This window comes from Budorcas taxicolor, chromosome 25 (genome assembly GCF_023091745.1).
Source record: "Budorcas taxicolor isolate Tak-1 chromosome 25, Takin1.1, whole genome shotgun sequence".
Classification (NCBI taxonomy): Eukaryota; Metazoa; Chordata; class Mammalia; order Artiodactyla; family Bovidae; genus Budorcas; species Budorcas taxicolor.
Window position 1 is genome coordinate 50,306,432 of NC_068934.1, and position 21,061 is coordinate 50,327,492.

The 21,061-nt window shown below is 69.4% G+C and overlaps 2 protein-coding genes across 5 annotated transcripts in view; one reads left to right on the plus strand and one right to left on the minus strand.

Moving 5' to 3' along the window:
• Nucleotides 1-363: 363 nt before the first annotated feature.
• On the plus strand, nucleotides 364-6,414 carry PRR33 (proline rich 33). Of its 2 annotated transcripts, XM_052662450.1 has the most exons (3): nucleotides 364-435; nucleotides 3,904-4,221; nucleotides 4,366-6,414. In XM_052662450.1, exons 2-3 carry the CDS (start codon nucleotides 3,913-3,915, stop codon nucleotides 5,452-5,454), a joined length of 1,398 nt encoding a protein of 465 aa, XP_052518410.1. In that variant the 5' UTR covers nucleotides 364-435; nucleotides 3,904-3,912; the 3' UTR covers nucleotides 5,455-6,414. The 2 variants fall into 2 exon arrangements, with proteins under 2 accessions (XP_052518410.1, XP_052518409.1); XM_052662449.1 differs by having other exon boundaries at nucleotides 3,904-6,414.
• LSP1 (lymphocyte specific protein 1) overlaps nucleotides 2,536-21,061 on the minus strand; it is a 35,534-nt gene continuing 17,008 nt past the window's right edge. For 2 of the 3 annotated variants that reach the window (XM_052662451.1, XM_052662452.1), the window contains exons 2-11: nucleotides 12,389-12,526; nucleotides 11,180-11,350; nucleotides 9,391-9,586; nucleotides 8,953-9,042; nucleotides 8,707-8,750; nucleotides 8,434-8,515; nucleotides 7,494-7,628; nucleotides 7,137-7,214; nucleotides 6,941-7,043; nucleotides 2,536-2,957 (exon numbers count right to left, since the gene is read on the minus strand). In XM_052662451.1, coding sequence (XP_052518411.1) covers nucleotides 6,954-7,043; nucleotides 7,137-7,214; nucleotides 7,494-7,628; nucleotides 8,434-8,515; nucleotides 8,707-8,750; nucleotides 8,953-9,042; nucleotides 9,391-9,586; nucleotides 11,180-11,350; nucleotides 12,389-12,526 — 1,024 coding nt within the window. In that variant the 3' untranslated portion in view covers nucleotides 2,536-2,957; nucleotides 6,941-6,953. The remainder of the gene's footprint in view (nucleotides 2,958-6,940; nucleotides 7,044-7,136; nucleotides 7,215-7,493; nucleotides 7,629-8,433; nucleotides 8,516-8,706; nucleotides 8,751-8,952; nucleotides 9,043-9,390; nucleotides 9,587-11,179; nucleotides 11,351-12,388; nucleotides 12,527-21,061) is intronic. The other variant, XM_052662453.1, reaches the window with a different exon arrangement.

Genomic DNA, 21,061 nt, shown 5'->3' on the forward strand with positions numbered 1-21,061 from the left:
CCTCCTCAGGCAGGCATCCCGTGCTCTACTGACAGTGACCCCGTCCCCCCGGACACAGATGCAGGGAGACGCTGGGGGAAACACAGTAGGGGCTCACGTGCATCCGACCCCACCGGCCACCGGTGCCCAGAGCGGCTGGCCATACCTCGCCCAGGCCTGGGGCGTCTTTACCCACAGGTGGGCACTCCTCGGCCCTGCAGTGGCCCTGCTCGGCCAGCAGAGGAGGGTGGCTGCCCGCTCAGTGGCCTTGGCCCTGGCAGGAGTGCGCCCATGAGCGGGCAGCGCCAGAGAGCGGGTGCTGAGGTCAGAGGGACGCGGTAGGTTTTATTTTGGGTATCGGCGACCTCCCTCTCAGGGCGCCAGGCCCGGGGTACTGCAGGACGGCGTTGAGCGGGTGCTGCTGTACGGCTGCCGGCTGCCCAGGGCCTGCAACAGGTAACCCACACCCCGTGTGCCAGGCCGGGAGGAGGGGGCAGGGCTGGGCGCCCCCCTGGGCCTGGAGACCTGGGCTGGAGGCACGGACCGGGCGGCCCAGCCCGGGGCTGCAGCGAGGGAATGACTGAACCCCAGGAAGAGTTTGAGGGCTGACAGGGCGGGGCCTCGGCCCGGGGACAGAGCAGGGCAGGCTGGGGTGGGCTTCTCAAGCCTGCAAGTCTGAGCTGAGCCACAGAGCAGGGAGGAGGCTGTGGGGGGCCCGTGCCCCTCAGGTTCCTGCAGGGCTGACCCCCAGGGGTGGGGCGGAGGGCAGGGCCCCCCATGTGCATGGGTGGGGGTGGTGGGGCCCAGAGACCTTGAACCTCGCCTGGTAGCCCTGAGCTGACCTGGGTGCCCACTCCAGTGCCAGCCAGTCTGAGCTCCCAGTTGGCCCAGCCCGTGGGCTCAGGCCCTGCCAGGCCCCAGTTAGAAGCTGCTGACATAGCACTTCAGGGTGAGCCCTTCCCAGCCTGGGTGGCCTCCCCCACACACCCTGAGTGCTTCTGCGGGCCCTGTAGTGGGTTGCTGGTTTGCGCTGTGGGGCTGGCACTCCGTGCCCAGAGCTGGGGAGCAGGGGGCTGCCTGGAGGGGCCACTGAGACAGTCAAGACGGAGGGCAGAGGCCAGACAGCGGGCGGTGGCCCCTCTAAGCCTCTTGACCTCTGCGGTGGGCAGGCCCTGACCCCAGGTTCTGCAAGGTGGGGGCTCAACGCTGCCACGGCAGAGGAGACAAGCCCTGGGTTCCTGTCCCTGAGGCCAGGACCCCGAGAGGGGCTGGGCTGAGTGTGGGCTGAGTGGCCGGCTGCTTCTCCTGCCCCGCTCTGCCCACCCTTGGCCCTCGGGGCCCCGCTTGCTGCCCAGTGGCCCAGCGGGCTGCCTCTGCCTGTGGCCCTCGTAACGTCCCATCCGGCCGGGCGGACGAGAAGCCCTCCTTCCCTGGGAGACACCCTCCTCCGCTGGCGGGCACAGCCCTAGACGCCCCCTCGGAGGGGCCGTGGGTGATAGGCCGTGTGAAGTGCCCAGGTTCTAGCCCTCCCGGCCTGCCCCTATCCGTGCTCCCCTTTAGGAGACCTCAGAAAATGGGCTCTGAGCAGACCCAGGCCTGGGACGCCAGGGGGCCAGGGGGCCAGGGGGCCTGCTCTTCAAAGGGGCTCCCCTGACACGGAGGGCAGCAGGGCCCCGCGGTGGGGCCGCGTGCGGCCCGGGGGGGCAGGCACGGGCCCGGAAGGACAGCCCCAGCCTGCCCCCCCGGCCTGTCCGTGCACTCGGGGCACGCTCGTGGCATTCGGGGCACGCTTCTGGCGCAGTCGATTTCTCCTCCCCTCCCTCCACTCCCGCCTCCCATCGCCCACCCGCCCATCTCTCCACCCGCCCGTTCCCCTCCCCAGCGCCCCTGAAGCAGGCACGGTCTGACTGCCTTGCCTCTTCTGCCGTCTACTCTCTGCACAGCGGCGTTCTTGCCATCCCTCCTGTAGGCCCACCCTCCACCTGCTCTTTATCCAGCCATCCATCACCCAAGGAGGCCTCACCTCTCCCGCTGCTCCCATACCAGTCCAGCCGCCTAGCCATCCCTCGCTCCTTCTAGCCATCCGTCCATCAACCTTGACCCTCCATCCATCCATCTTTTCCTCCACCCGCCTACCCATCCCTCCCTCCCCCGCCCCTCCATCTGTCCATGCGTCTTAACCCTCCATCCATCCATCATCCATCATCCATCATCCACCAAATCTCCTGGGTACCGGGATGGGGATGACCCTAAGGAAGGTCTCGTCCTCAGAGGAGGCACAGCCTAGGGGCGCAGAGTGGCATGCGCGCGGTCTCGGGAGCTGCAGACTCCACAGACGCCCCGGAGGAGGACTTGAGCCCACTGCCAGCTGCACCCTGACTTTGGCCGTCACACGCCCCAGACCCCAGAGCCTCACGCACAGAAGGCCACTGGACAGGACAGGGTCCAAATCTGAAGGAAGGCTTGGACTCCACCACTGCGCAGGGCGGTGGCCCTTCCAGACAGCCATGTTCCCTCCCCGCCCATCAGTGAGCCCCAGAGAGCCAGCACGTGGAGACACATGGAAGCTTTACTGGACAGGGCGAAGGGGCTGCCAGCGGGGAGTGGGGGGCAGTGCAGGTGGGGCAGGGGTTGTGGCTCTTGACCTGGAGACCCCAGCACGTGGCCGCTCCCAGCACTGACGGCGCCTTCCCTGGGAGCTTACGGCTTCTCTGGAGGGGGTCCCTTCACCAACCAACAGCCAGAGTTCCTCTCCTCCCGGAATTGTGGGGGGCAGTGAGTGCCATGTCGGAGGGCGAGGTCGGAGGGCCCCACAGCAAGAGCTGCCAGGGTTGTGGGGCGAGGCCAGGCATGAGAAGCAGCTTCTTCGGCAAGGTCGGGTTTGGAGGGTGGGGGGACGGACCTGGCCAGGTTCTCCCCTGGGCGTGCAGTCGGGGAAGCAGGACCTGCTGCTGGCCTGTGCCCTGCTCCTGGGAAAGCTGAAACACACACGGGGTCGGGGCGGGGGAGGGGGGAGGGCATCAGGCGCAGTCCCAGGAGGGCCCACGGCCCTGCCTACCGCGGCCTGCAGCCTTTCTCTGGGGGCTGCCCTTCCAACCCCTCTGGCCTCCAGGAGCAGCCTCCCCAGTCCCCCTCCAAACTGGAGGCCGGCTCCCGACACTGCCGCCTGGACCCTGCTCAGGGCTCAGGGTGCAGGGACTCAGCCTGGGTACCCTACTCTTCCCGAGGAGGTCCTGGTCCTCTGGTTGCGGGCAGCAGCCAGGAGCAGACCCCTTCCCGGGCCCCCCAGCTCCTGCCTGACAGAGCGGGCCCCGCGGCCGCAGCCCTGGCCTCCCCCCTTCCCAGCCCACGGCCCCCGCTCTGCCCGGGCGCCATCCGTCAACGTCCCTGTAAGCACGTGGCGCCCACAAAGCAGGGCGGGCGGCTTGGCTGGGACCAGCCCACAGGGAGGCCTGAGGGAACGTCCCGTTTAGCCGGAGCTCGGCGGGAGCGGCTCCCGCCTCCGCCCAGCCGACCACTCGGGACGCTGCCCCTGCCTCCCCGGCCGCTGGCCGCCACCTCGCCGCGGCTCACAGCGGACGCGCCTGTGGTCGGCCCGGCGACGGCGAGGCGGCTCTCACATTTGCGGGTGGCCACCCCTCCTGCCTCTGCGGGCGGCTGGCCCAGCACGTGTCCCCGCTTGGCGCCCGCCCGTGGGTCTCCCGGCCCGGCCCTGCTGCGTGCCCACCAGGCACCTCAGGCCACTGTGGGCTCACTTCTAGTCTGGGGGTGATGTCGGGGCCGCCCCCTTGATCGATGCTGCAAATGTGCCCGCTTAGAGCGCACCTGGGGGGCCCCCTGCAGAGGAGAGAGCCTGGTGCCCCCCTTGGGGCTGGGGCCTGTGGGCAGAGGGCTGGGCTCACCACTGCCTCCTTCCCGCCCCAGGGAGCAGCGATGCTCGTCTCGGCCGCCTCCGTGGCCCCTGGGACGGCTGGGCTGTGCCGCCCGGGGCCCCCTGGACCGCCACCACCTCTGCTGCCCAAGCCGGGAAAGGACAACTTGCGCCTGCAGAGGCTCCTGAGGAAGGCGGCCCGGAAGAGGATGGGCGGGGGTGGGCCCCCCGCTCCGCCCAGGGCTTTCCGCACCTCCCTGTCCCCCGTGAGCGAGGCCAGCCGAGACCAGGAGGCCCCGAGCCCACGTCCCATGGAGCCCCCACGTCCAGCTGAGCCCTCACGCCCCACCGAGGCCCCGTGCCCCACCGAGGCCCCACGCCCAGCCAACACCGTGCATCCCACAGAGGCCCCGCATCTGGCCGAAGCCCTGCGTCTCATGGAGGCCCCGCATCCCATGGAGGCCCTGCGTCCAGCAGAGGCCGTGCATCCTGCTGATGCCCCATGCCCCACCGAGGCCCCAAAGGCTGTGGCCACCACACCCCGCTGCCCCCCGACCCCTGTCATCCACCACGTGGCCTCCCCCACGCAGAGGTCCACATTCTCCTTCAGCCTCGCCCAGCGCAGGAGCCTGGCTTCCCACTTCAGGGCCACAGGCCCCCAGCTCACAGCCCCAGCCCCGGAACCTGCCTGGTGCCCCAGCAGCTTCACCCAGGTCGCGGCACCTACAGCGAGGGGCCGCCATGTCAGCCAAGTGCACGTCCAGCTGGCACCATCCCCGCAGGGCGGGACCCCCGAGCCCCCCCCGGCAGCCCCCAAGGATCAGCACATGGCCCCCTGCCCTCCCGGGGCTCAGCCCCTGATCCCCGTGGCCCACATCCGCCCACTGCCCATTGGGACGCAGGTGGCCAGTTCCTGGCCTGGGACGTCCCCAGTGCCCAGGCCTCCCCCCAGCCTGCAGCCCTCGGTGCCCAGGGAGGCTGGCACCCGGGTGGTGGTGCCCATTGTGCCCACCTACTGCTCACCAGGACCCTCGCCTTTCAGGCCGGCCTCTGGGACCCCCGGAGCTGGGCGCCTGGAGGAGCCCCCCATGGCTGGCCCTGCCACTGAGGCTGAGAGAGTCTCCAGCCCCCATGGGGCCTCACCCCTCGCCCCACTGGCAGGCCCCCACCCCTGCCCGGCCCCCAGAGCCGCAGCCAGGCCCCAGCTCAGCGGCTGGACGCGCCTCAAGAAGCAGCTGCTGGAGGAGCCGGAGGAGCCCCAGTTCCCGGGGCCGGAGCCCAGCCCGGGGCAGGTGGACCAGGGCAAGACCGCCCTTGCCAGCCCGGAGCCCCGGCCCCCCGCCTCCCGGGCCTCCAAGATGTGGGACGCGGCGCTCTACCGCGTGTCCATGGCAGAGTCCCGCAGCAGCCAGGCGGGGCCCGGAGCTGGGGTGAGCACCCTGGCTGGCCTCAGGCGCCTGCCCTTCCTTTATCGGCCTCGCTTCAACGCCCGGAAGCTGCAGGAGGTGGCTGCCCGACCCCCTCCTGTGACCTCCCCAGTCCTGGTCCTGAACCCCCAGCCCAAGAACTTCAACCGGACAGCAGCCGGCTGGAGGCTCCACTGAATGGCTGGGTGGCCCCAGGGCCGTGGGGTGGACGAGAGGGGCTGAGTGTCCAGCTGGGAAACTGAAACCATTCAAGAGGGGAGCCTGGCGGCCTGGGGGTCTGGAGGGGCGGTGGGGCGGACAGGAGTAGGAAGGACGACAGCGGCAGAAGCGGGTTAAGCAGTGGGTTAAGAAGGGGGTTAAAAAGTGGGTTTGGACGGTGCAGACGGGCAGAGAGAGGTCTGCTTTGGGGTAGAGTGTGGGAGCTTTTGGGGTGAATCTCTGGGGAGGCAGACAGTTCAGGAGGCCGATTCAAGGTCAGGGTTGTCTGAGTAACCTTGCAGGGCGGGGCCCACCTGGGCGTCTGCACAGGGCTTGGGGCAGGGGCTGTAGGGGGCGGCCACCAGCAGGGCCTGGAGGGGCCGTGGCTGTTCAGGAGGGTCTGCCCGGCCCCAGGGAGCAGGGCCGGGTTTAACCCCGGGAGCTCCGGGTGGTGAGTCCTGACATGTGCTGGGACAAGGAGGACTCTGGGGCTGCTCCCTTCTGCCTAGAAAGTGGGGGAGACTTGTGTCTCCGTGGGGGTGGGTAGTGGCTGGGGGCTTGGGCTCAGGCGGGGTCGCCTCTGTGGCCTGCCCTGGCGGCCGTGCTGCCGGAGGACGGGGCCCTGGCCAGAGCTGGGAGCAGGCCGAGGCCCGGGAGGGAGCCGGCCCCTCACTGCCGCCCTTCGCTGCGGCTTCTACTCCTCCAGACTGAGGGCAGAGCTGGGTGGGGGGGACTCGCTGATGAAACAGGAGGTGGGTCTCAGCCTCGAGGCTGGATGAGGAGACGGGGAGAGCAGCCTGGCCCGGCGCCGAGGACCAGCCGTGGCCTGGACAGGTGGGGAAGGGGGCCCCGGGCCTCACGAGGCCGTGGGGCCCCAATATGCCCTCAGAGGGGGTCTGACCCAGGACCAGCAGTGGGGTTCTGACCAGCAGTCGGGGAGAAACGGAGGTGCCGGGGGCAGGACTCAGCAGGGAAGGAGGGGGGTTGGCAGGGGGATGTGACGGGTGCTGTACATGGATCCTGGGACCCAGGCCACTAATAAAAGTGTGCACGACCACGCCGCGGTCGTCTTTCTGCCTCCCCAGGCGATGAGGCGGGCGGCAGCCACAGGAGCAGCTCCCACTGGGATAACAGGGAGCGCCCAAGGTTCTGGCCCCCCCAGGACCCTGAGCCCACGGATGGGCCACCGCTCGCCCTGCAGTGCCCCCAAAGGCCTCGCCTGCCCAGCGGTGCAGACAGGGCATCACGGCTCCTCCCAGAAGGGGGTCAGAGCTTTGCCAGAGGGAGCAGGGCAGGACCCCAGAAGGACGGGGGGTGGGCAGGGGGACCAGAGGGGCAGGCTCGGGCCGGCCCTGAGCCGGGCACTCCGCCCTCAGGAGCCTCCTGCCGGCTCCTGCCCCCAGGCGCCCAGGGCGGCAAACTTCACGCATAACACATCACACGCGGGCCGCTGCTGCGGACTCACCAGGCAGAGGGGCCTAGGGCGCCGAGCCCTCGTCCACAAGCACTTTCTCGTACTTCCCGTGTCCGGCGGCCACAAACTTGTACCTCTTCCCAGAAGGGGTGCTCTGCCGGGAAGGAGGCCCGGGGCCAAGGTGAGAGCCGCGGAGGGAGACGGCCGCTCTCCCCGCCCGCCCGCTGGGCCCGCCCCCTGCGGCCACCTTGACCGTGGACGAAGTCTTGGGGCCTCCTTTCTGCTCCCAGAGATCCCGCCTGCTCATGTCTCCGGCCACAATATCCTGGGGGCAGAAGAAAGCCGCTTCACAGGGGGCCCCACCGGGGGAGCTGGGGGAGCTGGGAGCCCCGGGCACGTCTCCCGCCAGCCTCGCGGATCCAGGGCCGCAGGGCCGGCCCACGTGCCCCCTTGCAGGGAGCGCCCACGGAGGAGGCCTGGAAGCCGCGCCCCCAGCCCTCCCCAGGGACCAGGCCGGAGACCACCGGCCCTGCGGCCCGCTCTTCAGCCCGGACGGCGCGCGTTTGCTGTGGGGGCCCGGCTCCGCCCCACGATGGACGCCTACCTTGCAGGGGGTGGACTTGGCAGCCGACTGAGCCTGCACCTCTCCTGTCTCCCAGCGGCTCTTAGTGCTGGCCACAGCCATGCTGGGCAGCTCGATGGAGGGCTGGCGGGTGAGCTTGGGGGTCCTGCCTGCAGTCTGCAGAGGAGACAGGGCCATCCTCGCTCTGCTCGGGCATGGGGTTGGAGGAGCAGGGCTTGAACGGGAGGGCCTTGGTGGATGGAGTGACAGTTGGGTGGATGGGAGTTAGTTGGGTGAAAGGGTACTGGTTGTATGGAGGTGTGTGGGTCGGGGTGAGTGGCGTTGGTTGCATAGAGGAACATCCATTGAGCAAAGAAATACTGAGTGGAAAGAAACTGGCTGAGTGGAGGGGGAATGGTTGGATGGAGGGGCATAGGTTGGATGGAGGGGATCAGATTGTATGGAAGGGTGTTAGTTGGATAGAGGGGTGTGGATTAGAGGAGGGATATTGGTTGCATGGAGAGGTGTTGGTTGGATAGAGGAACATTGGTTAAACAAAGAAGCATTGCTTGGATAGAAGGCCATCACTTGAATGGAGAAGTGTTGGTTGGATGGAAGGACGTTGGCTGGACAGAGTGGTGTTGGTTGGCTGGAGGGTCATTGGTTGGATAAAGGGGTGTTGATTGCAAGGAGTGGTGTAGATTGGATGGGAGAGTTGAGTAAACAACATGTTAGTTGGATGGGTGGGGCCTGGGGGGTGGGTGTAGGATCAATGGAAGAACCTTGGTTGGATGGATAAAGGGCTAGATGGAAGAATGTGGAAGGGTGGAGTAGTGTTGGTCGGATGGAAGTCAGTTAGTTGAATAAAAGGGTGTTAGTTGGCTGGGGGCTGTGGGATCAGTGGAGGGACACTGGCTGGATGGGGGAAAGGGCTCACGAATGGAGGAAGGGCTCAGCAGAAAGTGAGGGTTCCTGTACCCACCTCGACAGCCTGGGTGTACTGCTCCAGCCGCTCATCAATCTTGGAGATGGGCAGGGCCGGCTGGGACTTCCTCACACTGTTACTGGAGGAGAGAAGGGTCTTGGCCCAGGAGCCCTCACTCAGCTTCTGGGCCTCACCCTGAGCAGCCGCCACAGCTCTCTCGGGCCCCAGATCTCCACCTCATGGACCCCCTCTTCAGCCTTCCCCTGAAGAACCCTGGGTCCTGCCTCCCCTGGAGAACCTGGGTCCTGCCTGGGAAGCAGCCAGACATACCTCTTCTTAATGGAGCGGTTCAGGGACTCGGTTCTGTCACTGAGCTGTGGAGGGCAGGCGGAGATGGAGCCTCTGAAGTCGGAGCGAGGCCCAGAGCCCCTGCCCCGCAGCTGCTCCCCCTGTGTTCCGCCCCCGCCCCAGTCCCTCTGCCCAGCTTATGCCCATCACAGGCCCTGCCGAACACCACAGAGCAGGCAGTCAACAGCCTGTGCAGGACAGAAGACAAAGCCTTGGTGCTTAACGTACTTTGGTGCTGGGGCTCAGGGGAGGCGAGCCCACTTCAGTCCCCTCCGAGACCAGGGGGCTGGGTGTCCTGGGCTGCTGGCAGCTCTGGTGCTGGGGCAGAACGTCCAGGGTTAGGGCTGGACCACCGCCCCCTCGCCCCCGCTCCTGCCCCCCCAGGGCCCTGGCGGACACTGCCCCTCCCTGGGCCTCCTCGGGTCCCCTCCCACCCTGACGTGCTCTGGTTCTGAATTCTCGGCCACAGGAGCTGGGGAGTCCAGGAACATGCTGTCCCATCCCACGGTCACTGGCCCCACCCCCTCCAGGGCGGCAGGGGCTGTCTGCAGGTGGGGGTGATGGCTCCCTCTGGACCGGTCCTGTGAGGCCCACAGGGCATGCAGACAGCAGAGAAAGAGCCAGCCCGGGGCCAGAGTGCCACCCAGACCTGTGGGAGCCCCTCACCTGCACCGCTGCCTCCGTGGCCTCTGCCAGCCCTGGGCTGCCCTGCCCGGGCTCCTCGGGCCCAGTGGGCTCTGAGGGCTCTGGTGCCAGCCCCTCCCGGGGCTCCGAGTCAGGGCTCAGATGCAGCTCCTCCAGACCGACCTCAGCTGGGCTCAGCTCGTCGCCTCCCTGGCTCCCGGAGGTGCCCTGGCGGGGCCTGTGGTCGTGGGAGAGGCAGTCCTATCAGTTAAAGGTCATCTGATGGTTTGTTTTGAGGGCCTCCCCAGGTCCGAGCCTTGGTTTCCCCGTCTGTAAGTTGGGGCCCTCAGACCAGCCAAGTGCCAGGGAATCTCAAGACCCCGGCGTCTTTGGGGAAGTGAGGCCAAGGACCTCAGCGTCTGCCCCGTGGTGACCAGTGCCCACTGCCCCGTGGACAGAGGGCCACCGGCTCACTGAGGCTACTCCCAGGCCCCAGGCCGGGCCCGTGTCCTGCTTGCCAGCGTCCGCCTGGCCGGCCTAGGCGGGGCCCCTGCTCCTGCCCGCGCTGTGTGGGGGCAACAGGCCTGGGCGTCCAGGGGGCCTGAGGAGGGGTCTGAAGGGGGTTTGGGGGCTGGCGCAGTGGGAGACAAGGTGAGAACTGGGGTCACAGCCGGGATCACAGCCCAGAGGAGCAGGCCGGACACGGCTGGCGGGGGCAGGGGAGACCGGGCGGGGGCAGGGGAGACCGGCCGCTGGCAGCCTGTGCGGGTCTGCATTTGAGCGGGACTGAACCTGGAGAAGAAGATGGGAAATTTTCGCATTTTCCATGATTTCAGGCCCCATGGTGTTCGTGCCAGCCAAGACCCAGACCCACCACCCAAGGTGCGCCGGGGTCGGAGCCAGCAGCAGGCTCACAGAGGCCCATTCAGCCCCAGCTGCGGGCGGCCAGGCAGGTGCGGGGGGCAGGGAGGCCTGGCGCCCAGGAGGGTCCACAGAAGAGCCATAGTGCCCCCTGCTGGTGGCCGGCAGCCAGGGACAAAGGGAGCCGGTGGCCTCTCCAAGACCAGTGGGGATGGGCCTCCCTGCTGCCCCCGACCCCAGCTCAGAAATGCAGGGTGCGCCCCGGCCCGCAGAGACGGGGGGAGCCGAGGCCTGGAGGGTGGTCCTGGCCAGAGGGCCACAGCAGGACCAGGGCCCCGCCAGGCAGCCAGCCCTGGGCGTGGGGGCCTCTTGCAGGAGGACCAGGGTGACTGAGTGGTGTTGGGGGTGGTCTTAGTGAGAGCTCGGGGTCTTAGGGACCTCGGGGTGGGGGGCACTGGAGATGGCCCGGGGAGGGTGCCAGGGCCCCAAGCATGGAGCTCCCGAACCCATCTGGGCCCCGACCACGACTGAGGGCCTGGAGCCCGGCTCAGAGCCCCCCAAGGCGGGTGGGGGCGAGGCCCCCTCCCCCGCGCCGGCCCAGTTCAGCGTCTGTGCATCTGGAAAGCTTGTCCCCCAGGCCGCCTCAAACATCTGGAAATACCTGCTCCCCTCCGTGGGAACAGAGCGCGCTGCCCCCAGGGAGGAAGGGGCCCGGGGGCGCGGGGCCTCCCTGACGTCAGCGGGCTGCACACGTGCTGATCGGGCCGCAGCTGGTCTGGACGGGCCGGGGCCCTGGGAGCCCGGAGCGAGCCCCACCCGCCGCCCCCGTCTCGCTCTCTTCCTCCTCCTGCCCCCACAGCCGCAGGGACGTTTTGGGGGGCTGCTGGGGAGGGGCACAAAGGGCACGGCCCAGACACGGGTTAGGGGGCTGGAGGGAGCCCACCGCCCCCAGGCTGTGACCCCCGCTTGCCTGCCGTCCTCCTGCGTCCCCTCCGGACTCACGCCCCGAGAGGGGTCCCCAGCTTCCGGGGTCTCTCCAGCTCCCCAGTGCTGCTGCCGCTGCTGCCCTGGCTTCTGGGACCAGTCGCCAAAGCCCTCGTCCTCATCCAGTTCAGGGGCCTCTGAGGGCTGCGGGCTGAGGCTGGAAGAGCAGGCAGGGTCTCAGGGCCGGGCTGGAGGTGGGCCGGGGGCTCTCAGACCCTGGGCACCAAGCGTGGGAGACCCCGTCTGCACAGACACAGCACTCCACTGCTGGGCTGGGTCTCCCCCCTCAGCCTGGGGCTCCCCGAGTGCTGGGCCGGGCCTCCCCCCTCAGCCTGGGGCTCCCCGAGTGCTGGGCCGGGCCTCCCCCCTCAGCCTGTGGCTCCCCGAGTGCTAGGCCGGGTCTCCCCCCTCAGCCTGGGGCTCCCCGAGTGCTGGGCCGGGCCTCCCCCCTCAGCCTGGGGCTCCCCGAGTGCTGGGCCGGGCCTCCCCCCTCAGCCTGGGGCTCCCCGAGTGCTGGGCCAGGCCTCCCCCCTCAGCCTGGGGTCCCCAAGTATGGGTGAGGAGTCCCCCTCTGCCCCCTCAGCTGAGCCAGTGGGGTCTGGCACCAGGCTGCTTCCCGGGGTGCCCGGCCGGGTGGTCTCTGCTGGGATGGGGACCTGGCTGGAAGGGCCTTGGCCGCTACACCACCACCCCCGCAGCTGCTGACTCAGGGAAAATGGAGCGACAGGGCCGGGGCGGGGGGGACATTATTGGAAAAACAGCCCAGCCCAGCCACAGCGGCCTCCTGGGCCCTGGGAGGGGACGAGCCGGCCTCGGCCGCCAAGTTGGACGTGGCCTCCGTGAGTCACTGGCTGCAAGGAGTGGGGCAGGGGGCTCGGGGCCCAGAGCCCCACAGCTGCGCTCAGAATCGGTCCAAGCAGGGGGACCGAGCAGGGGGACGGGGGCTGAGTCAGGGCCCCGGGAGGCTGGTGGGGAGGGGTCAGCGGCCCACGTCCAGCAGCGCTCCCTGGCCCCTTTGTGCTGCAGTGACCCTCACCCCGAGGACGTCCCCACCATGCCCAGGCCCCGGGGCGGCCTTCCCCCTGCCTCCTCGTCCCCTCTGCTCTGGGGCCTCCAGCCCTGGAGGGGGCCTGATGCCCAGAAGCCCCCTCTGCCCAGCGGTGCGGGGCGGGTGAGCTGGCAGGGGGCGGCTCACAGCTTCTCCTGCTCCGACTGCTCCGGGGACAGGCTTCCTTCATCTTCGTCTTGAGCCCGAAGCTGCTGCTCCCTGTCACACCGGTGCCGCTCGCAGGCGGCCTCCTCCTCCTCCTCCACACTCCACTGAGCGGCGAGCCTAGGGGCGCGAGAAAGGGTCACCTCGGGGCCTCTGCCTCCCACCCAAGCAGGCCAGCTGGGGACCCTCGAGGCCTCAGTTTCCCCATTTCTAAAGCAGAGGCCACGAGAGAGGGTCAGGAAAGGTGCCTTCAGCCGGTGGAGCTGGCCTCTGGACGCCCACGTGCCTCCTGGTGACGAGGGGCCCACAGTCAGATGGGCCTGGGGAGCCCCAGGGACGGGGCCAGGCCCTCCGCCCCTGCCAGCAGCAGGGCTCCCTGGCCCTCGTCACAGCCAGACACCGGCCAGCGCAGCTCCGGCTCCAGGCAGGGCCCAGCAGCACCTCACCTCTGGCCGAGGTGCGGAGAGCTGGCTGTGGCCGCCGGAGGGCTGGTGTCCCTCCTTCTCCCTGAGTCAAGTGGCCGTAGCCTCGGTCAGTCGGGTACTGGTAGCCTGGGCGGGCCAGGCCAGCGGCAGCCCAGCCCCTCAGGAGACCCTCTTGGGCAGGGGGCAATCATTCCTGCCTGCCCCCCATCCCCAACCATGAGTAAAAGGCATTGGGAGAGGGAGGCCCTATTAAAGGACCTGGGAGGGGCTGCCTTCTGCTGGGGCTGAACCCCTCAGCCCACCCAGCGCCACCCTCTACCCCAGGCCCCGGTGCGGGCTCACTCCAGACCATGCTGTCCACGAGAAACTGAGGCCCATGCAGAGCCAGGCCCCAGAGAGCTTCCGCCTGCAGGCCTGCTGAGCCCCAGCATTCCTGGGGTCCCTCACCCAGGCTACACTGGGAGGCCTGAGGCTGGAGGCCTGGGGCCTGGCCACCCCGGCCCCAGCCCAGCTCTCGAGCTGCTGGCACCTAGTGGGCACCGCAGGCCCCGGCCAGCCTGCCGGCCCCGGCTCCCCGGGAGCCCAAGAGGAGGGTTTCAGCGCCCCCCTGCTGTGTCCCCCGCCTGACCCCACAGCCCACTCCTTCAGGGCCCCGTCCCCTGCCCAGGGTGGGCCGGCTCTGTGGTCTCGGCAGGCCTGCCAACACATGGTCTAATCTCTCCTAGGTCTCCCCGGAGCTTCCTAGACAAAAGCCAGGCCCCTCCACAGCCCCAGCTCCAGGCCCACTCCCGCCTGCGGCAGCCGCAGGGGACCCCAGCCGTGCAAACCAGCCTCCCGCTCAGACCTCAGCGCCCCCCGCCCACCCACCCCCATGCCTCAGAAGTGCCTTCGACTCCCCCCCGAGCTCCGGGGAGCCCCTAATCCCCCACACCTGGCCCCATCACACTGCCGGCAGAGCCAGCCTCCCGCCCCAGGCCCTCGGTGGGGGCTGGGGGCCACGTCCTGTTAGGGGGAAGAGCCTGGGTGATCCTGAGGATGGGGGGCTGGGGTCCAGGGGTCCTCCCTCCCGTGAGCACCCACAGCCCCCCAGGCCGAGGGTGGGAGGCGAGCGGGGCCGGGCTCCCGGCTGTGGGTTGGAGAGGTGTCCACAGACCCCTCCTGGAGGCGCCGGGGCTGGGGGGCTCCTCGGAGGGGGAAGACCAGCCATGGTCCCCCTCACTGCTGTGCACACGCGCCCATGGTGTGTTCGTGTGGGGCTGAGTGTGTGCGCATGGGCCCTGGTGGGCTGGTGAGTACACTCAGGTGGGGCCTCTCTCAGGCTGTAACTCCAGCCCCCTCCCCGAGCCTCGGGGACCCTTCGCCGGCACAGCTAAATGCAGAGGCCAGGCAGACTGCTCACCCGCAGTAGGGCCATGTGTCCCAGCCACCAGGCCCCACGCCGCCTGCGCCCCATCCTGGTCCCAGGCCCGCCAGCACGACGGCCTCCCTGCCACACACACGGTGGGTGCACACACCTCCTCCTGAGCCGGACCCTCGGGCCCACATGGGTCCCAGCACCCCACACCGGGGGTCCACGTGCCACAAGACCCAGGCACAGGAACCAGGTGAGGGCCAGGTGGCAGGCCCGGCCGCCCCCCAGCCCAGCCAGGGTGCCCCAGCCCGTGTTTACTGTTCCCGCCATCGTCCTGACAACGGCGCTGGCCTGAGGCCAAGGCATGTTTTCTGAGAACTGTGCTCCTGAGAAGAGGCCCCTCCGAAGGTCAGCCCTGCTCCCGGCGGTCCGCACGTGACTCCCCAGCCCTCGGGCAGGGACAGAGCGGGGGACGAGGGGTAGGGAGCTTGGGGGGCTCCCTGCAGCCCCTGCCGGGGGGGGGGGGGGTGGGTGGAGAGGCCTCGCTGCCCCGGGCCCTGACCCGCGGCGCGGGCCCCTTCCCTCTGGCCCCCCTCCCTCCGCCCCAGGATGTGAGTCATGGGGCCCGGGCCCCTCCCATGACCTCACCCCCTCGCTGTTCCGCAGCTGGGCCGCGTTCTGGGAACTGAGAGGGGGGCGGCTCTCCTGGGGTGGGGTGGGGGCCTCTGGCCTGGGAAGGCGCCCCCGGCCGGCGGCCCAGACCCCTTGGCACGCCAGGCGGAGCTGTCAGGATGCTGGCGCGGCCGCCCGTGGCCCTGGCTCGGCCCGCGCGCAGCTGCGAGGGATTTGGTGTTCCTGCACAAACGCAATTATCTCCTTCCTGCGTCTGCTCTGGCTCCGGGCGCGCCCAGGGCTCAGCCCCAGGGGCCGTGGAGCGGGGCTCCGCTCCCCAGCCCGGTCACGCTCCACTGAGCAGCCTCGCCCCTCCAGGCGAACGAGCGTGTTCAGGCCCCCGTTCTCAGCAGGGGTCCCCAAGTCCAGCGGCTGCCCCTGCTGGCCACGTCCTCCGCCTCGGGGGCCCCTCCTCCCCTTCCTCCGCAGCCCCCCGGTCTCCACCGAGGCTCCGGCAGTGCCAGGCCTGCTCTGGTCTCCCTGGCCTGCCTGGCGGCTCCAGAAGGCAGTCAAGCCTCGGTCCCATCTCAACTCTGCCCCCTGCAGGCAGCTCCTGTCCGCCCCCCCACCTTCCGCCCATCTCCGGGAGCCTAAAGCTCAGCTCAGAGTCCCAGGAAGGCCCAGGGGCTTAGCTGGGGGCCCTGGGCCTGGGGAAGAATGGCCAGGCTGGGCCAGGCTGACATGGGGGCTTTTCCCTCTAGAGACCCGCAGGGCACCCTCCTGACCACTGTCCCCTGGACACTACGGGCGGGAGTCCTGGGGAGCCGGGATGGTCAGCCCGTGTGCCTATGACCACCAAGGCGTCCGGTCCCATCAAGTGACCCCCTTCCCCGGGCTTTCGTTCGCCCAGGTGGACGCCGCAGAGCAACCGGCGCCTCAAGTGACCACAGAGCCCACGCGTGCAGGGACGGAGTGGGGAAGGACTTGGAGGACACTCAGCCCGGGGGGGCCTGCACGCACCCCCAGCCAGCTGGTCTTAGAGGAGGGGCGGGGCCCAGCCAGGGGGCTCGGGGTGGGGCGGGAGGCTGGGCAGCACCCGCACCCCAAGACTTGAGGGGAGCCGCTCCCTGGGTGCTGCTCAAGGAGGGTCCGCGGGGGGCCAGGGTGCCATGGCAGCTTGAGGGCTGAGCCCGGAGCATGCAGGAAACCCAGGCAGGCGGGTGGCGCAGGGTGAGGGCGGCAGTCCGGGTGGGGGGCTGGCACGGAGCGGCGGGTCATTGGGCCCCCACCCTCCTGACCACCCTAGTGCGGGTCCAGCCCCTCCTGGTCCACCCCCACCCCCAGCAGCACCTTCCTGGGTGTGTCTGCACTGCCGGGGCAACTTAGATCAGGGAGACGCCTCACAGGGCCAGCCTCGAGCCCTGTTCAGGGACGCTCAGCAGGTGGCCTTGAGCTTGGGTCTGGAGGGTGAGAGCAGGGGTCTGAGAGGCGGAACTCAGAGGCTGAGGGAAAAGTAGAGATGGGGGGGGCGGGAGAGCTGAGTGGCCAGGCTGGGGCAGGGGGTGGGGGTTGTGTCTGGGAGGCGGTGCCCTTGTCCCCTGGGGGGAGTCAGGTGAGCCCACAGCGGCACAGGTGGTGTCAGACCAGCTGGGCTGCGAGGAAGGGGCAGACGTGGTGGGGAGCTGGCAGGCGGAAGGCAGAGGGACTGCAGGGCAAAGGGACGGGCATCCAGAGCTCCCTGGAGGCGGGACGCGGGAACCTGGGAGGGGTCAGCCTGGGGGGCACCGGGATCTTGGAGAGACAGGCAGTGGGGCGGGAAGCAGACGGGGTGCCCCGGCCCCCCCGGGGATGAGCAGCCCCTAGGGCGGCCAGAGCAACCGGGAGAGCGATAAGCTGGGGGTGCCAAGCTCCTGGCAACCGCGGGCAGAGCCCCTCCTGCCGCCTTCCCTCCGGCCCCGCCCACCCCACGGGCACCTCCAGGGCCTGCTGTCCACAGCTGAGGCCCAGCCGCCACCACCAGCCACCACTGGGGGCCTCAGGGTGCCCCCTTTGCTGAGGTGTGGGGTGCCAGCTCTTCCTGACTCTCCCCACGGCTGTACCCCTAGCACCGGGGGGCAGGACCCAGAGCAGGACTCAGGGCCGGGGGTGCCGCGGGGGTCCCGGCAAGACTGAGTGCAGAGGCTGAGCTGTGGGCCCCGGGAGACGAAGGGTTCTGAGCAGGGGACGGGAGGTGGGGAGCCTGTTGCCGCCCTTGGGGTGACCGGGGAGGCCTCAGGGATGCGGAAGGTGGGCTGTTGCCGCCCCGGGGGCGAGGAGGGCCCAGGCCGCCTCAGGAGGGGCAGCTGCCGGCCCCTGGGGAGGAGCTGTAGCTCTGCCCCTCTGACCTTCCTCCCGAGCCAGACCCCAGGACCAGTCTCCAGCTCCCCAGCTGTGAAAAGGGGTGTTGACCCCACTTGGCAAGGTGAGAACTGAGGACAGCCCTGGCCGGGCGGGCCCAGCTCCCGCTCCCCACAGCTGGCACCACGGCAGACCCGTGTCCCCAAGAAGGAGGCTGAAGCGCCCTCATGGGTCCGGGCTTCCCACCCCCGCCCCCCCAACAGCATGTCCTCTTGGCCCTGTGGGCAGGTCACATCTGGGAAGCCTCCCTGGAGGAGGGAGCATCAGCTTGCAAACTAGCCTTCCTACAACCACAGAGACGATGGCACCCCAGAGCCACAGATTGTGGGTGCAGGAGGGGCTGCTACGTCTCCAGGGCACCCAGCCTGCACCTCTGCTGGCAGGGGGGCACAGCTGCAACCTCTGGGAGCCCAAAGCTCTCGGGAGAGAGGCCAGCCCTGCAGGGCTTCCACAGCACCCTCGGGCGGCCCAGGGACAGAGGCCGAGTGACCTGCCCTCCCCAGGACCTTGGCTGCTCCTGCCCTGAGGGAGTGGAGGGCCCTCTGACCTGGGGGTGAGGCCAGAGCAGCCTGTGGACTGGCCCCCTCACCCTCAGCGCCCCCAGTCCAGAGCCCCCCAGCACTGGCCCCTCCCCCGCAGCACCCCCAGTCCAGAGATCCCCCCAGCACTGGCCCCTGCCCTCAAGCACCGCTGCCTCTCAGAGTCCAGGTGGAGCCTTCCTGCCTGTCACCCTCTCATCCTCCTGCAGTGGGGAGGCATGTGGTGGCTTTTCGTTGGGGGACCCCTGGCTACCCGCCCGCCTGGAGCCCCTGAAGTCTCGGACCCCCTTCTGCATGACTTTCCAGCCAGCACCTCGGGCAAACTAAGGAGGAGTCACCCTGCCTTGGCCTCGAGCCCCAGGGCCCGCTCAGGCCCAGTCCCCACCCCTCGCCTCCTCTAGGCCGTGACCCCACTGGCACCTGGGCCACCTCTGCTGGCTCCAGGCAGGACGGCCCCACTGCCCAGGTCTCAGCAGACTCAGTGCCCACTTACAGCTGAAGACGGGGCAGGTGTGAGGCTGCAGGGCCTGTGGTCTCCCCGGGAAGGTGGGCGAGGGGACCACAGCCGCCGGGCACCGCCCCAGCCTCCCACCCTGGCCGGGACTCCGAGACGACACCCCGGCATTTGCCACCTGGTCCATTACCTCCCTCCCACCAGCGCAGCCCACTCTCCCGGCCTGCCAGGGTCTTTCTCCCCGCCTTCTTTCACCAGCACTCAATTTTGTCAGGGGCTAGGGACCCAGCGATGGGTGAGATGCCCTCGCTGCCCTTAGAGGATGCAGGAAAGCCCATGTTGGCCCCACAGCGTGGCTCCAGGGCCTCAGAAGAGGACCCCTGTTCTGAGCTTCATTTAGGGGGGCATCCTCTCAGATGAGGGACCCCCATGCCTGCACCCAGCCTGGAGGGAAAAGGGGCCGTGGTGGGAGGAGGCCCTTGGGAGGGGGCGGGTCAGCAAATGGACAGTGGTGCCCGGGAGACACGACAGGGGTCGTGGCCAAGCAGCCTGCAGATGATGGGTGTGGCCCTCAGAGCTGGGACCCCCCACGGCCCTGCCTCTGCCAGTCCATCCTCCCCAGAGCCCAGGGGGAGGCCCACCCCTCCCGGGGGACGCACAGTCCTGGCACCTCCTGGGGGCGCTCCCTGGTCCTCGCCCCCCAAGAGAAAGCGATGTGGGAGGGGCCTCTGTCCCCATGGACAGGGCTCCCTGCTCCGGCCCCAGGCCCCCATCTGGAGCTGCTTGCCATTCCCAGAGGGTGGCTGCCCGGCCGTTGCCCACCCCCGGCGAGGTGGCAGTGTCAGAGGAGCAAGACCCCCGGCCCCATCTTAATGTCCTCTGCCCGCTGTCCTGCGGCCTTGGGCTCCTGCCGTACTCTTCACCCCAGACCCCGGACCCACGCAGCTCCTGAGGGTCTGGGATCTGACGCTGGCAGGTGGGGGGCACCGCAGGTCAGGCCTGCCCACCACACCGCCGTTCCTAGAGCTGTCCAAGCAGGCCAGGCAGACTCCCACCAGCCCCTCGGACACCCGAATGGTAAGGGTGTCCTGTCCTGATGGGAATCAGGCCCCCCAGGTGCCCAGGCTCCCATCGAAGGGCGTCTGTGACCTTCCCTGTGGGGGCTTCACCCACCCCTACAGCTTAGCCACACGTGACCCTGGAAGACCCTGCCAAGAGTGGGAAGTGGGCACTCGGGCCCTGAGCCTCCAGACGCCAGGCTTCCCCTCGGTCCCCAAGGCTGGCCCCCAGGCTGGGCTCCCCGGCGCCCAGCCCGTCACCTCCCCTGGCTGCACACCCTACCTCTCGTGATGCGCTCCGTGCCCAGCCTCCGTGCCGTGGTGCTCCCACGCCTTTGCCCCCGTCCGCTCTCACCAGCCTGCCCGTCTGGGCTGGGGGAGCCCGGCAGGGCTGAGGCCGCTCCTTCCTCTGCCCCGTGCCCCGCGCGCCTGGGTCCCTCCTTTCTCCTCCGAGTCACTGACCACAGCGCTGCAGGGGCCTGGCCCGGGGCCGAGGCAGCCCAGGAGACCTCCCCGGGCGCCCCCGCCCCACCCTTCACATCAGTGAGTCGCCCTGCCCACCCCCACGCCTACACACTGCCTCACCCGGGCCGACTTCCCGGGGGACGGGACTGGGGGGCCGCCCGCCCGCCCAGCACCCCCACTGAGCAGCAGCCCCAGCTGCAGCCCCGGGCCCGGCCCGGTCTCCTCCTGGCGCTGGACAGCCCTCCAGGAGAGCCGGACGCTCCCAAACCAGCTGGGACTGCCTGGCACAGACCTCGCAGTGCTCACGAGGCCAGGCTTTGGCACGCTCCGGGACACGCGACCGGTGGCTGGCACCGGCTGGAGCCTCTGCCTCCCCCTCCCGTCTCCTGCTTGGTGCCACGGGTCCACCTCCCACTCCCCAGTGCCCCCACGCGCAACTCTGCCCGCAGTCGAGGCTAAAGGGGCTCACGTGCTCGGCAGAGTCCAGGGGTCTGCCTGTCATTTAAGCTCAGCTCCCCCCCTAGGGAGCAGGCACAGCCTGGCACGGGCGCCTGTCTGTCTGCTTCCGGCTTGGCCCTCCCGCAGGGCCCTGGGGCCCTAAGCATGCGGAGGAGCGGGACCCTCACTGTCTCCGCCACCAGAGCCCCTGCCCGGCCCCCAGCCCCTCCTCCAAAGGACGCCTCGTCCCAGACCCCTCGGGATGGGTCATTCAGGGGGAAGGGGGCTTTGCCACCGAACCGGCCCTAATGCTTGCTTTGCCCTGCTGCCCCAGCTCCGCGTCCTCTGACCCTGCAGACCCCATGGCCTGTGCCCCAGAGCGGGGGCAAGACCCCACCTCCCTGAGCCTCAGCCTCTCTGTCCACGTAGATGGGGGCCTGGGGCCAGCCTCCACCGGCCTGCGGGACCCCCCCTGGCCCTCTGCCCACCAAGGGCTCCGCCGGGAGCTGGGGGCTCTGCTGGGACAGCCCCATTAAAGGGGCAAAGTGACCCCTCCATGAGCAAGGAAACCGAGGCGTGGACTCATTGGGGGTCCCCCATCCTGGGAGGACACAGCTGGGGCCCCAAGTCCACAGTCCCCATTCAGCACCCAGGCAGCCTCGCCCAGGGGCAGGAGGGTCCCTCTGGCCCCCCACCTTCCCCACAGTGGGCTTTTCTCTCCATGCTCCCCCCACTCCCGTCCTGCTCTCACCTGCCTGCTCAGCCCGCCTTTCCGGCTGGCTAGGGTTGCCCCCACCTCCTGCACTCGGCACACACACTGCCTGGCCTGGGGGTCCAGGACCCCTCGAGCACCCCGTCTCCCACCCCGTGCGGCCCCTCCTTTGCAGCCTCCCTAACCTCTTGCTCACGGCCCTGT

Excerpts from the sequence above, each read along its gene's own strand:
- PRR33 (XM_052662449.1), top strand. The coding sequence starts at position 3,913 with ATGCTCGTCTCGGCCGCCTCCGTGGCCCCTGGGACGGCTGGGCTGTGC.